The 16286-nt window shown below is 45.5% G+C and overlaps 1 protein-coding gene across 10 annotated transcripts in view; it reads right to left on the bottom strand.

Annotated features, from left to right (window-relative positions):
- The window catches only part of LOC307084948 (uncharacterized protein), a 140591-nt gene that overhangs the window by 80142 nt on the left and 44163 nt on the right, over window positions 1-16286 (bottom strand). For 7 of the 10 annotated variants that reach the window (XM_079749488.1, XM_079749499.1, XM_079749493.1 and 4 more), the window contains exons 8-12: window positions 6189-8016; window positions 5646-5819; window positions 4593-4766; window positions 3940-4113; window positions 2624-2797 (exon numbers count right to left, since the gene is read on the bottom strand). In XM_079749488.1, the coding sequence (XP_079605614.1) occupies window positions 2624-2797; window positions 3940-4113; window positions 4593-4766; window positions 5646-5819; window positions 6189-8016 (2524 nt within the window). Of the gene's footprint in view, window positions 1-2623; window positions 2798-3939; window positions 4114-4592; window positions 4767-5645; window positions 5820-6188; window positions 8017-10894; window positions 11121-11271; window positions 11339-11471; window positions 11589-11662; window positions 11786-11976; window positions 12094-12256; window positions 12354-13193; window positions 13363-16286 lie in introns of those variants that run through there. The other 3 variants (XM_079749496.1, XM_079749497.1, XM_079749498.1) reach the window with 3 other exon arrangements.

Raw genomic sequence — 16286 nt, 5'->3', positions numbered from 1 at the left:
ACCTCCACATGTCCTTCCCACTCTACCTCCCAGTAACAGCGGCCAGTCAGAGCCTCTCTACCCAACACCTGGAGCCAGGAGTCAAATCTCTCTGGGTGATCCGGATACGACTGGTCCTCTCCAACCAGCGTCACCTTCCTGTTGTCCTCAGACAGAGAGAGGAGTCTGTGGGCCGTGTTGGGGTCCAGGGTGAGTTCACAGGCATCTGAGGGAGAACCAGACATGATGAGCTGCTGAACCATTCTTCATCCTCATCATCATCATCATCACTAGTACTGTTCTCCTGCGCTCTTCTTCTTTTTATTCTCTTTCAGACTTTGTTGTTGATTGGAAATCCCGTGTGTGTGTGAGTGGCTGTCACAATCAAAACATTGAAATGAGGACAAATGTTTGAAGTGCATTTACCCCCTCAATATTTACTTCACATTAACATATCATACATCAAAATGTTCGGTATAATGAGCGTATTACACCCATGAAATATGTAAACGATATTTGTAATATCTTCCAAGATATTCCACTTTTGAATTTCCCAATACACATACATGGCACTCAACCTCCAAAGGGACACCTGTGTAAAGAACAGACTGAAGGAGCTGAGCTCACATACAGGCTGGAGATGGACTGATGAACCATAGAACTGGTTCATTTATAATAGACATGTACTCAGACATACACCTGCTCACCTACACATACATATACACATCACTGGGGGCACTTGGCTAGGATTCGTATCTTTATCATCATACATACAGACAGGCTGGAAATTAACTGTCAAAACTTGTATGTATGCTATGCATTTATGTATCCTATGTATTGTGTCATAATTCTAGCAGGCCACATATGTCCTTGCAAATTAAAGAGGCTTCTCTCTCATCTTAGGGAGGGATCCTGAGCCTAGGGAGGCGTCCAGCTCATACAGGAAGCCATTCATCATGTGTCAATTCTAGAGATACGGTCAAGATGTTGGAGAGACCCAGACGCTCAAGGCCACAAAAACAAGAGTAACTCCCGCACATAGCCGCAAGAGATCAGCATAGAGAACACATACGGGTATCCAGGAGGCGGGAGTTCAGCACCATGCTTAGCCAATCAGAGCACATAACTGAGTCCACGCCTGCCCAGTATTAAAGTCCCAACACATAGCCCAGGGGGCAGAACGCTCCAGGTAATGCATCCTTCAGATGCCCTACTAAGTGCATCTTCACGCGTGCCTATACAATTCCCCTCCTTTTGCTTCATAGAGACTAGTCCAAACCTTTACCAAATAAAATGAGATACAAGCGATCCTTACTCTGCAAACCATTTCCAAAAAGAACACATCAGTATGTATGTAGGTAGGTAGGTAGGTAGGTAGGTAGGTAGGTAGGTAGGTAGGTAGGTATATATGTATAAATGTATACATAAATATATATACATAAACTAAAGAGACACTTACACTTCTTTAGAGCTGGTTTCAGCCTCCACACTCCACCGTGCTCCACACTGGGGGGGAAACAAAGTGAGAGCAGCATGTTGAAACATTCACCTTCATCATCTGCCGTCTCATCACGTTCTACACAACATGAGTGACAGCTGCCTCTTCAAACCACTTCATCTAGCAGCGGCTTGAATCCTCGTAGGAGACTTTGTCCCTGAGTGGTGAGCTGTCCTCTCCATACCTGAGAGTGTCCAGTCTCCAGCGTGGATCCTCCAGTCCAGCAGAGAGCAGTGCAGCTCCAGAGTCTCCTGGGTGATTGTAGCTCAGGTCCAGCTCTCTCAGATGGGAGGGGTTGGAGCTCAGAGCTGAGGCCAGAGAAGCACAGCCTTCCTGTGTGACCAGGCAGCCAGACAAGCTACACACACACACGCACACACACACACACACACACACACACACACACACACACAAACTTTATTATATTTATTCTGGTTGAGAGCAGTTCATACTAAAGTAACCACATTTATAAAGTGTATTCATTCCATTTGGAGGACAAAGAGAACAGGAAGAGGAAGTGGGGAGATGACATCATCACAGACATCAGAACTTCCTTCACTTGAATGTGAAACAGGATCATAACCAAAAGTTCCTTTCTCAATAGCTACAACTCAATGAGATATTGTTCGGTTAGAGTCAGGAGAAGTCTGCTGTGTTTGGTACGCTGAGACCGTTTCTTCACAGGTTCTAACATTGTGTAGAACCAGGGAGATTTTTGTCAGCAGGCAAAAGAGCAACAGAAATGCATCGGACATGAGCGGCACTACACCAAACTAATGTGAAGTTAATAAAGTCTATCTTTAATGTTCAATATGATTCACTTTACCACGGCCAGTGGTGTTCTATGGTGAGGTGTACATTGTATTCAGATCACAGCACGGCTAAAGCCTCATCCCCATGTCTACAATAATGACAGCTCCTCAGCTCACATTAGCTGACCAGAGTTACATAACATATAACAAACATAACATACTAGTAGTTAACAGGTCAACCCCTAACCCTCACATCTGCTGACCAAAGTTACATAACATATAACATACATAACATACTAGTAGTTAACAGGTCAACCCCTAACCCTCACATCAGCGGGCCAGACTTACATATTAAACAACCCCAAGACACAGCTTGAAGAGGCTGAAAACTGACCTGAGAGTTTCCAGTGTACAGTGTGGACTCCCCAGTCCAGCAGAGAGCAGCTTCACTCCTGAATCCTGCAGATCATTGGTACTCAGGTCCAGCTCTCTCAGACTAGAGGAGTTGGAGCTGAGAACTGAGGCCAGAGCTTCACAGCATCTCTCTGACAGATCACAGCCCTTCAGCCTTCACACAAAATAAAGAGGACAGGTTAGGAACTGTGATTAAAATAACTTACATCTTCAACTTATTACATAATGAAGAAATTGTGGTTATTCAAATTGGGTGTAAAATGTAAAACAATAAGATAGTTGTTTTGCAGCGTTTGAAATGTCATTTTGTTTATTGATATTACTTTTTCTTGCAGTATTATGTATATTATGTATTGTGATGTTATCAGTTAATCTAAAGCAATGTTTTGTATATAATTAGAAGTTTTATTCCAATATTATGTATATTGCGCTAGAATAAACATCACAGCGTTCAGGAAAACACTTTGCGAGCACGAGAACTAAAGGTACGGCCACACTGAACGCGTTACGTGCGTAGGATTAGGCCTAAACTGCCGCTTCATCACTGTGTTTCACAAAAATGGTTCAACGGACCTAACACGCTTAAGAAGCTAGATGAGCCCGCCCAAAACTGATTGTCCCCCGCTACTTTTCTTTTGCTCCACAAACATGGCTGAGATCACCACCATCGCTGCAATGTATTTGTTGTGGGAGTTCGAGGAGAGTAGGAAACCCAAACGCCGTCGTGTTTGGGTGCATGACATCCTCCGTAGGCGCTCACAGCTGGGTGAGTTTCACCACCTCCTCCAAGAACTCCGCCTGGATGACGGCTGGTTCCAGCGGTATTTTCGGTTGCCTGGGGCCATGTTCGATGACCTGCTAGCCCGGGTCGGTGCCAAGATCTCCCGTCAGGACACCAACTACAGGCGCTCCATATCAGCTGCGGAGCGCCTGTCCTCCGTCTCTCTGCCAGTGACGTCGGGTCAAGCTCAACGCTGATTGGCTATCGCGGCTAAGTGTCACGCGTAGGAGCGAAACAGTTCAAACTATTGAACTCCGCACGTAGGTGCGTTGGGCGCGTAGGTGTGTTGGGTGCGTTATTTAGGTGCGTAAAACGCGTCTAACACGCTGCTTTAGCGCGTGTTATGCATCTACGCGCCTAAACCAATGGTTCCCTATGCAAAAATGCGGAGTTTCTACGCCTCTAACGTGCGTAACGCGTTCAGTGTGGCCGTACTTTAATGGAAGTAAATCTGTTAAATGTCTTCTGATATTGAACCTTGTGGTGTAACTGTTTGACCATTGGGTAAAACTGACCTGAGAGTTTCCAGTGTACAGTGTGGACTCCCCAGTCCAGCAGAGAGCAGCTTCATTCCTGAATCCTGCAGATCATTGGTACTCAGGTCCAGCTCTCTCAGACTAGAGGAGTTGGTGCTGAGAACTGAGGCCAGAGCTTCACAGCATCTCTCTGACAGATCACAGCCCTTCAGCCTTTACAGAAAATAAAGAGGACAGGTTAGGAACTGTGATAAAAATAACTTACATCTCCAACTTATTACATAATGAAGAAATTGTGGTTATTCAAAGTAGGTGTAAAATGCATAACAATAAGATAGTTGTTTTGCAGTGTTTGAAAAGTCTTTTTGTATATTATTACTTTTAGTTGCAATATTATGTATATTATGCATTGTATTCTAATACATGTTATCAGTTAATCTAAAGCGATATTTTGTATGTAATTAGAAGTTTTATTCCAATATTATGTATATTGTGTTGTGAGGAGAATAAACATCATAGCGACCAAGAAAACAATTTGCGAGCACGAGAACTAAGACATTATTTGTGCACTTGGGGGTGTCAGTTGCGTGCTGCTTCACTATACGTGCGCACTTTTATGGATGTAAATCTGTTAAATGTCTTCTGGTATTAAACCTTGTGGTGTTACTGTTTGACCATTGGGTAAAACTGACCAGAGAGTTTCCAGTGTACAGTGTGGACTCCCCAGTCCAGCAGAGAGCAGCTTCACTCCTGAATCCTTCAGATCATTGGTACTCAGGTCCAGCTCTCTCAGACTAGAGGAGTTGGAGCTGAGAACTGAGGCCAGAGCTTCACAGCATCTCTCTGACAGATCACAGCCCTTCAGCCTTCACGCAAAATAAAGAGAACAGGTTAGGAACTGTGATTAAAATAACTTAAATCTTCAACTTATTACATAATGAAGAAATTGTGGTTATTCAAATTGGGTGTAAAATGTAAAACAATAAGATACTTGTTTTGCAGCGTTTGAAATGTCATTTTGTTTATTGATATTGCTTTTTGTGCAGTATTATGTATATTATGTATTGTGATGTTATCAGTTAATCTAAAGCAATGTTTTGTATATAATTAGAAGTTTTATTCCAATATTATGTATATTGCGTTAGAATAAAAATCACACCGTTCAGGAAAACACTTTGCTAGCACGAGAACTAAAGGTACGGCCACACTGAACGCGTTACGTGCGTAGGATTAGGCCTAACCTGCTGCTTCATCATTGTGTTTCACAAAATGGTTCAACACGCCTAACACGCTTAAGAAGCTAGATGAGCCCGCCCAAAACTGATTGTCCCCCGCCACTTTTCTTTTGCTCCACAAACATGGCTGAGATCACCACCATCGCTGCGCTGTATTTGTTGTGGGAGTTCGAAGAGAGTAGGAAACCCAAACGCCATTGTGTTTGGGTGCATGACATCCTCCGTAGGCGCTCACAGCTGGGTGAGTTTCACCACCTCCTCCAGGAACTCCGCCTGGATGACGGCCGGTTCCAGCGGTATTTTCGGTTGGTTCCCTTTGCAAGATGCAGATTTTCTACGCCTCTAACGCGCGTCACGCGTTCAGTGTGGCCGTACCTTTTGTGGGGGCTTGGGGGTGTCAGTTGCGTGCTGCTTCCCTTTATGTGCGCACTTTTATGGATGTAAATCTGTTAAATGTCTTCTGATATTGAACCTTGTGGTCTAACTGTTTGACCATTGGGTAAAACTGACCTGAGAGTTTCCAGTGTACAGTGTGGACTCTCCAGTCCAGCAGAGAGCAGCTTCACTCCTGAATCCTTCAGATCATTGGTACTCAGGTCCAGCTCTCTCAGACTAGAGGAGTTGGAGCTGAGAACTGAGGCCAGAGCTTCACAGCATCTCTCTGACAGATCACAGCCCTTCAGCCTTCACGCAAAATAAAGAGAACAGGTTAGGAACTGTGATCAAAATAACATACATCTTTAAGTTATTCAATAATGAAGGAATGTTATTAGTTTACCAAAAAACACTAAATAATTTGATGAAAACTCCCTCTATATTTTATTGTTCTGAATATTCTCTTATGTGTACTGTAATACATTACACGTTAAAAGGACACCTACAGAGATGTTTTGTATATTATTATTACTAGTATGTTCATTCTGTTATGAGTAGAATAGTAATACATGTTGATATGAACCTACAGAGATCTTTTTCATAATATTTTAACCTTATATTCCAGTTGTATTCATATTGTGCAGTGTGTATTGTAATACATGTTATTAGTGAACCTACAGAGATGTTTTGGAGGCTTTGACCACTGGCAGCAGCCTGAGAAGACCATCTTCTGAAGCAGAGTATTTTTTCAGGTCAAACCCTTCCAGCTCCTCTTCTGATGTCAGTAGGATGAAGACCAGAGCTGACCACTGAGCAGGGGAGAGAGATTTTCCGGAGAGACTTCCTGATGTCAGGTACTGTTGGATCTCCTTCACTAGAGAACAGTCGTTCAGCTCATTCAGACAGTGGAACAGATTGATGCTTCTCTCTGGAGATAGATCTCCTTTTATCTTCTCCTTGATGTAAGACACTGTTTCCTTATTGGTCTGTGAGCTACTTCCTGTCAGTCGCAGCAGACCTGTTTTAATCTGAGTGGTCACTGATCTTTTTTTCTGTCCCAGCAGACTTCGTAGGACATTCTGATTGGTCTCCAGAGAGAGGCCCAGGAGGAAGCGGAGGAACAAGTCCAGGTGTCCATTCTCACTCTGTAAGGCCTTGTCCACAGCACTCTGGTAGAGGAGGAGTTCATCTTTCCTGGAGGTTGGTGGTTCTTCTGAGAGCAGATTGACACCATTATGGATGAAGGACCAAAAGACATAAAGGGCAGCCAGAAACTCCTGGATGCTCAGATGGACAAAGCAGAACACCTTGTCCTGGTACAGCCCACACTCCTTTTTAAAGATCTGGGTGATCATTCCTGAGTATACTGAGGCTTCTTCAAAGTATTCTTTACACTCTACCAGGTCTGCCTCGTAGAAGATCAGGTTCCCTTTCTCCAGCTGGTTAAAAGCCAGTTTTCCCAGAGAAAAAATGATCCCCCTGCTCTGTGAAGTCCAGTGTGGATCTGTTTCAGATAAATAACGATACTTCCTGTCCCCCTGTATGGACTGAACCCTCAGGAAGTGGCTGTACATCTGAGTCACGGTCTTGGGCGTCTCTTCGATCTGGGAGTTTTTGAAGATGTCCTCCAGAACTGAAGCAGTGACCCAACAGAAGACTGGGATGTGACACATGATGTGGAGGCTTCGTGATTTCTTGACGTGGGAGATGATTGCGCTGGCCAGTGTCTCATCTTTGAATTTCCTCCTGAAGTACTCCTCCTTCTGTTGGTCGGTGAACCCTCTGACCTCTGTCACCATGTCAACACACTCAGCAGGGATCTGATTGGCTGCCGCAGGGCGTGTGGTTATCCAAATGCGAGCGGAGGGAAGCAGGTCGCCCCTGATGAGGTTTGTCAGCAGCACGTCCACCGAGGTGGACTTTGTGACATCATTCCATATCTTGTTGTTCTGGAAGTTCAGAGGATGTCGACACTCATCTAGACCATCCAAGATGAAGACAACTTGGAACCGGTCGAATCTGCAGATTCCTGCTTCTTTGGTCTCAATGGAGAAGTGATGAAGAAGTTCCACCAAGCTAAACTCTTTCCCTTTCAGTAAATTCAGCTCTCTGAAAGTGAGGAGAAATGTGAAGTGTATGTCCTGGTTGGTTTTGCCTTCAGCCCAGTCCAGAATGAACTTGTGTGTTAAGATGGTTTTACCAACACCGGCCACTCCAGTTGTCATTATTGTCCTGATTGGTTTATCTTTTCCAGGTAAGGGTTTAAACATGTCTTCACATTTGATTGGTGTTTCTTCCTTGGCTGGTTTCCTGGAAGCGGTTTCAATCAGTCTGACCTCATGTTCCTTGTTGACCTCTCCACTGCCTCTCTCTGTGATGAAGATCTCTGTGTAGAAGTCATTCAGAGGTGTTGAATCACCTGCTTGAGCGATTCCCTCAGACACACAACAGAACTTCTTCATCAAATGAGACTTGATTTTATGTTGGCACTCGACAGCAGCAAGTCCTAAATGAGAAAAAAACAGTAAACATCAGTTAGTGGATGGTGGTATCAGTGGGAACATGTCAATATTTCCTGTTGAATATTTCAATTTCATGATATTTAGTGGCTTCATAACTTGGTCAGAAAAGCTGGTTGTGACAAAGACTGCATGTTGCAGATTCAAATTGTTAAGGACTTTTCGGTTTTTCCACAGCAATATGATTGGACTAATGATAATAATAATGATAGTAAAATGGTGTAAAATGAAATGCTAATATAACAAGATAGTGATACATCTCTTCCACAGAGTTATTCTGCTGTTGATCTGCAGCTTACGTTTAATATTATTAATAATAATAATAATAATAATAATTACATTGAATAACATTTCATTTCAAGGCACCTTTCATGACACCCAAGGTCGCCTTACAACTCATAAAACAATCTAGGGTCAAAAACAGCAAGAGGAGAGCTGCATCGCCAACAGCATGATCAAAACAAGACATAAGACCCAGGTAGGAGGGGGTAAGAACAGTGAGGAGACCCAGGTAGGAGGGGGTAAGAACAGTGAGGAGACCCAGGTAGGAGGGGGTAAGAACAGTGAGGAGACCCAGGTAGGAGGGGGTAAGAACAGTGAGGAGACCCAGGTAGGAGGGGGTAAGAACAGTGAGGAGACCCAGGTAGGAGGGGGTAAGAACAGTGAGGAGACCCAGGTAGGAGGGGGTAAGAACAGCAGTGAGGAGACTCAGGTAGGAGGGGGTAAGAACAGTGAGGAGACCCAGGTAGGAGGGGGTAAGAACAGTGAGGAGACCCAGGTAGGAGGGGGTAAGAACAGTGAGGAGACCCAGGTAGGAGGGGGTAAGAACAGTGAGGAGACCCAGGTAGGAGGGGGTAAGAACAGTGAGGAGACCCAGGTAGGAGGGGGTAAGAACAGTGAGGAGACCCAGGTAGGAGGGGGTAAGAACAGTGAGGAGACCCAGGTAGGAGGGGGTAAGAACAGTGAGGAGACCCAGGTAGGAGGGGGTAAGAACAGTGAGGAGACCCAGGTAGGAGGGGGTAAGAACAGTGAGGAGACCCAGGTAGGAGGGGGTAAGAACAGTGAGGAGACCCAGATAGGAGGGGGTAAGAACAGTGAGGAGACCCAGGTAGGAGGGGGTAAGAACAGTGAGGAGACCCAGGTAGGAGGGGGTAAGAACAGTGAGGAGACCCAGGTAGGAGGGGGTAAGAACAGTGAGGAGACCCAGGTAGGAGGGGGTAAGAACAGTGAGGAGACCCAGGTAGGAGGGGGTAAGAACAGTGAGGAGACCCAGGTAGGAGGGGGTAAGAACAGTGAGGAGACCCAGGTAGGAGGGGGTAAGAACAGTGAGGAAACCCAGGTAGGAGGGGGTAAGAACAGTGAGGAGACCCAGGTAGGAGGGGGTAAGAACAGTGAGGAGACCCAGATAGGAGGGGGTAAGAACAGTGAGGAGACCCAGGTAGGAGGGGGTAAGAACAGTGAAGAGACCCAGGTAGGAGGGGGTAAGAACAGTGAGGAGACCCAGGTAGGAGGGGGTAAGAACAGTGAGGAGACCCAGGTAGGAGGGGGTAAGAACAGTGAGGAGACCCAGGTAGGAGGGGGTAAGAACAGTGAGGAGACCCAGGTAGGAGGGGGTAAGAACAGTGAGGAGACCCAGGTAGGAGGGGGTAAGAACAGTGAGGAGACCCAGGTAGGAGGGGGTAAGAACAGTGAGGAGACCCAGGTAGGAGGGGGTAAGAACAGTGAGGAGACCCAGGTAGGAGGGGGTAAGAACAGTGAGGAGACCCAGGTAGGAGGGGGTAAGAACAGTGAGGAGACCCAGGTAGGAGGGGGTAAGAACAGTGAGGAGACCCTGGTAGGAGGGGGTAAGAACAGTGAGGAGACCCAGGTAGGAGGGGGTAAGAACAGTGAGGAGACCCAGATAGGAGGGGGTAAGAACAGTGAGGAGACCCAGGTAGGAGGGGGTAAGAACAGTGAGGAGACCCAGATAGGAGGGGGTAAGAACAGTGAGGAGACCCAGGTAGGAGGGGGTAAGAACAGTGAAGAGACCCAGGTAGGAGGGGGTAAGAACAGCAGTGAGGAGACCCAGGTAGGAGGGGGTAAGAACAGTGAGGAGACCCAGGTAGGAGGGGGTAAGAACAGTGAGGAAACCCAGGTAGGAGGGGGTAAGAACAGCAGTGAGGAGACCCAGGTAGGAGGGGGTAAGAACAGCAGCACAACGGGGATACGAGGCGAACCCACGGTAGGGGGTCATTACAGCGAGCAGGCCAGTGGGACAACATGTGTTTGAGGAGGGATTTCAATGTTGTCAGGGGTCTCTTTTAGTTCAGCTCAGAGCCCTAGCACCCACGGTGCTGAGAGGCCTAGCACCCACGGTGCTGAGAGCCCTAGCACCCACGGTGCTGAGGCGGGAGGTCGGGACGGTGAAGACCAGCTGAGGATGACGAAGGGAGCGGCAGGGCCTGTCCTCCTGGAGGAGGTCGGGGAGATAAGTGGGGGCCACGTTGTGGAGGGCTTTGTCGGTGAGCAGAAGGGTTTTAAGGTCAATCCGGTGTTGGACACTGAGCCAGTGTAGTTGGACGAGAATGGGGGTGATGTGGTCGGGGGATTTGGTGCTGGTAATGATGATGTTTAACATTCTTTAACCTGAGACCCCCACCATTACCCTACATATCCGGATCAAACCATTTAACCTGATACCCCACAACAACCCTACATATTGGATCAAACCATTTAACCCCAAAGAGGAAAGATTGTCTCCACATGGAAGTATGAAATGTATAAGTCTCACATTATGTCATTTAGTCTGAACAGAACAAATAATAATCTCCTACTGCTCATCAAAATGTGTATTTCTTCTCTGTTTTCAAGATAAGAGCCTCTTACCGCCCCACAGTGCCTCAGCCAGTTCCTCCTGGTTCATCTCCATCAGGCAGAGCTTTGTGATGTCCACCACTCCCTCTATGGCGCGCCTCCTCTGCTCCTCCTTCTTACCATCCACCTCCTCCTCCACTCTCTGACCCTCTGAGCATTGTGGGTAATCTGAGAAGAGATCCCTCCAGAGCTTCTTCAGCTCCTTGTCTAGAAAAGCGTGTGCGTTCTCCTCAGCCCTCTGGAACAGAACAAACATCAAGGAGAACTTTACTCTGAACTAACTGAGACATCAGAAGCATCTGTCCTGGATCCACGTCCCGCTGGACAAGAGATGCTTTCTAATGTCCATGGAGAGCTGAAGTCAAACGTCTTGGTGGACATTTACACACCTTGATCAGCTCTGTTTGATGCTGCTGTAGAGACTGAGCACTGGTAACCTTTGACTTCTCCAGGTGTCTGTGGGAAACACACACACGCACACACACACACACACACACAATTATATTGCCCCAGACTTGTAGACATCAGTATCAGTAGAGTCTGATAACAACCAACTGGTCTATTTTCATCGTCTGTTTGAACCCCCTACCTCTCCTCTCTGGAGGGGCGTCCATCTTCAAAGTCCAATGGTATATCCATAGAGTGGTCACTCTTCATGGAGACACAGCTGGGTCCAGTGGAGTCTGCTCTCTGCTGCTGGACTCTTCTAGAAAAACAAGAACCAGGATTTATGGACGTTTGATAGAAGCTGTGTCTTTATGATCTCTGATAAATCCTCACCTCCTCTCAATAGACTGGTTTCCATCTTTAAAGTTATCAGGATGTTCCATAGAATCTGCATTCTCAAAGGAGTCACAGCTGGAGCTGGATCCAGGGGAGTCTGCTCTCTGCTGCTGCTCTGGGCTTCAACACACACACACACACACACACACACAAACACACTTTAATTCTTCCTGCCTTGGAAACATCAGTGCCAGTAAAATCTGATAACAAGTGTCTGATCTCTCCTGCTGGACTCTTCGAGAAAAACAAGAACCAGAATTTATGGACGTTTGATAGAAGCTGTACCTTTATAATATATGATGAATCCTCACCTCTTCTCAATAGACTGATTTCCATCTTTAAACCCAACAGGAAGTGCCATAGAGCAGTCACTCTTCATGGAGACACAGCTGGGTCCAGGGGAGTCTGCTCTCTGCTGCTGCTCTGGGCTTCAACACACACACATACACACACACACACACACACACACACACACACACACACACACACACACACACACACACACACACAGCTTTAACTCAGACTAATGCTGGAGTCATGATGTGTCTCTGAGATGGACAACAGTCACAGACAGAGAGATCCTCTTCTTACCTCTTAGCTTTGCTCCGGCGGCCATGTTCCCCAGACAGAGTGGTCTTAGAGGTAGAACCCCCCTCCTCTCTCTCCTCATCCATAGTAGACTGGAGACCTGGACACAAACACAACTCATCCATAACCTCATTTGCCTTTTGAACTTTAGCTGTTTATTGAGAGAGAAGATCATTGTGACTGGGTCACACTAAAGCATTATGGACGTCATAGACCATCAATATGAACCCCACAACATAACCACACTGCCCTCACTACAGTACAGATGTGTACAGCAGATGACAGATGAATAATTAAACACCTTGGAGACTGTAACTGTGCTTAACACAAAAAAGATATACAATAGACGGTACAATTGCGGTACAATTAAAAGTAAAGAACGTTAGAATAATTTCTCCACTGGAACAAAGTCTGAATTCTGTCACTTTACTGAACCACAGATCCCATATAAATCAACTGGTGAAGCTCAACACATCGATAGTCAATCCGCACAAATATTGAACTTTTTTAAACATCAGCACATTGAAAGGACTTCTATCACGTCCTTCTTTTAATTCGGAGTAGCATCAAGGCAAACGAATCACTTGAATATTGAACGCAGTGTTCAATTTACCACACGGCTCAGAAAAGCAGTGAAACATGAACTATCGTTGTATTCTCTACAGTAAACTCTGTCTTTAATTGATAAGCGATACACGGAGACATATACCAATATGAGATCAATATTATATACCAGTAACCTAAAGACAATATTAACGGTAGTAAGCTGGTTGTTCATTATCATACACATAACCTAAAGACAATATAAACGCTAGTAAACTGGTTGATTATTATATACCAGTAACCTAAAGACAATATAAACGCTAGTAAACTGGTTGATTATTATATACCAGTAACCTAAAGACAATATAAACGCTAGTAAACTGTCAGTCTACCTTACCTTATCGTATCTACTCCGGGATTACATTGCGTCCATACGGTATAAAGTTGTAAAAGTATAAATGTAAGGAAAGAAAAGGAGGTTAAGGTGTTCATAAAACAAGTTAATCAGGTGAAAGAGAGTGAAAGTAAGGCTCCTCGCTGCAGCAGGCTGTTCTGAGGAAGTGAGCTGAACGGTTTGACTCGCAGTGAAAAAAACCCAGAAGAGCCTCCCCTCTCAGCGCGGGTCACGGGTTTAGAGAGAGAGAGAGAGAGAGAGAGAGAGAGAGAGAGAGAGAGAGAGAGAGAGAGAGAGAGAGAGAGAGAGAGAGAGAGAGAGAGAGAGAGCACCTCAGCTGGTCCTGAGGCTCTGTCCACAGACAGGTTCCCCCTCTGCTCTGCCTCAGGACCAGTCGGAGAACATATCAATTAGACTTAACTAAATTATAAAACATCAGAAACAAACCTACCTCACCCATTGGAACACTAAAACACACACACAGAGCAAAATGCAGTGTTATCTGGCCCTAAATAGACATTACACTGTGGCCCCCTACCTGACCACAGTGACTGATGTTAGACACAGAGTGATGTTAACAAAGTACAGACTGAGCGCTCACAGCCTGGCCATAGAAACAGGCCGCCATAGGAAGTCATGGCTGCCCCAAGAGGAGCGGCTGTGCCAGCAGTGTGAAGAAGCTGCTGTAGAGACCGAGCAGCACTTCCTCCTACACTGCCCCAAATTCAAAAATATCCGCGAAATATGCTTTTCGGCCAAAAACACCCTAATTTTATAAACTCCCATGTAGACCAACTACAAATATTAATGGGAGAGAGAAAAGAGAGCTCCATCCTCGCAGCACAATTTATTTCAGCTTGCCACAACATGAGAGGATGACATTCTACACCAGGCATCACTGTTTCATTGATTAATGATTATTAGAAACCTATAATGCGTTTTATGTAGCTTTTCATTAATTTTAAGGCTTTTTTAATTTATTTTTTATTTTATTTTTTTATTTTATTTTTTATATATGTACATATGTATATCTGTATGTTATGTTATATTGTTACAGGTTGATATATGTACATATTGTTCTGACGTTCCATATTGTTATTATCGTAATATTTGTAATACTGTAATGCTTTGACAACACTGTTTGGATTACTGGATCACTGTTTGGATTCGTAACCGAAAGGTCGCTAGTTCGATCCCCAGCTCCTCCTAGCTGAGTGTTGATGTGTCCCTGAGCGAGACACTTAACTCTAACTGCTCCTGACGAGCTGGCTGTCGCCTTGCATGGTTGAATTTGCCGTCGGTGGTCAATGTGTGTATTAACCGATGTAAGTCGCTTTGGATAAAGGCGTCTGCTAAATGCCCTAATTGTAATTACCAATAGTCATGCCAATAAAGCTTTTTTGAATTAAGAGAGAGAGAGAGAGAGAGAGAGAGAGAGAGAGAGAGAGAGAGAGAGAGAGAGAGAGAGAGAGAGAGAGAGAGAGACATTAAGGGCTATACAAGTTGAGAGACGCAAAGACGCAGAAAGAGACAGAGAGACAGTGAGACAGCGAGAGAGTGAGAGAGTGAGACAGCGAGAGAGTGAGACAGCAGGAGAGTGAGACAGCGAGTGAGTAGGAGGAAGCAGAAGAGAGCTCAAGTTAGTTTTCTCTCTGTGAGGAACAAGCTGTGAGGGTCTGGTCTGGGGGGTCTGGTCTGGGGGGTCTGGTCTGGGGGGTCTGGTCTGGGGGGTCTGGTCTGGGGGGTCTGGTCTTGGGGGTCTCTTCCACCAGCGGTAGGTTGACCCTCCACACTGGATCTGCTCTCTGCTGGTTCTGCTCTCAGCTGGTTCTTCTCTCTGCTGGTTCTGCTCTCAGCTGGTTCTCCTCTCTACTGGTTCTGCTCTCAGCTGGTTCTGCTCTCAGATGGTTCTGCTCTCTGCTGGTTCTGCTCTCTGCTGGTTCTGCTCTCAGCTGGTTCTGCTCTCTACTGGTTCTGCTCTCAGCTGGTTCTGCTCTCAGATGGTTCTGCTCTCTGCTGGTTCTGCTCTCTGCTGGTTCTACTCTCTGCTAGTTCTGCACTCAGCTGGTTCTGCTCTCTGCTGGTTCTGCTCTCTGGTTCTGCTCTCTGCTGGTTCTGCTCTCTGGTTTTGCTCTTTGCTGGTTCTGCTCTCTGCTGGTTCTGCTCTCTGCTGGTTCTGGTCTCAGCTGGTTCTGCTCGGTTTCTTTCTTTGAGTGGAATCACGTTCAGGCTCATTCTATCAGCTGAATTCTGTCCAGTTGATTTCCGTCCCGTTTAATCCATTCATATTAATTCTGTTCAGTTTAATTCACTTTGTTTAATTAATTTGGTTGAATTTGATTGTTTAATTGTTTCTGTTTAATTTTGTGTTGTTTAATCCAGTTTTGTTAAATTAATTTCAGTTCAATCGTTTCAGTTTACTTGTTTTAGTTCAGTGTTTCAGTTTCATGCCGTTACTCCTCTGCCGTGCATTGCCTTTGCAGTTGCTTTGTAATGTGTATTACTGTGCATGGATTACTTTTGTGTGTGGCTTCCTGTTCCACCCACACCACATCCTGTGTGAGGATGTGATACCTACCCCGGCCGTGTGAGCGCCTGCACGCGAGCAACACCTCGTCTTCACCAGACAGCTGAGGACGCCATCTTAGGACGCAACCAACAGAGAGCCTCAGAAGAAGACCTTCAACTGCCTAACCACCTCTAAATATAGAGACACACACACACACAACTGTTGAAAGGGCAAGTACTTGAGGAAGCAAGAGAGAGAGCAATTGAGCGAGAGAGAGAGAGAGAGCAGAAGTACAGCAGAAGTAGAGAAGACGGGGGGATAGGGAGAACAGACAGCAGCAGGGTCAGTGAGCTAGTATATTCTGCATTTCTGGTGTGTCAGTTATAGATTGTGATTGAATGTAGATACAGTGGGGCAAAAAAGTATTTAGTCAGCCACCAATTGTGCAAGTTCTCCCACTTAAAAAGATGAGAGAGGCCTGTAATTTTCATCATAGGTAAACCTCAGCTATGAGAGACAAAATGAAAAAAAAAAATCTAGAAAATCACATTGTCTGATTTTTAAAGAATTTATTTGCAAATGATGGT

The sequence above is a fragment of the Pollachius pollachius genome (genome assembly GCF_949987615.1).
Source record: "Pollachius pollachius genome assembly, chromosome: 13".
NCBI classification, from domain to species: Eukaryota; Metazoa; Chordata; class Actinopteri; order Gadiformes; family Gadidae; genus Pollachius; species Pollachius pollachius.
This window is presented reverse-complemented; position numbering and strand designations above follow the sequence as displayed.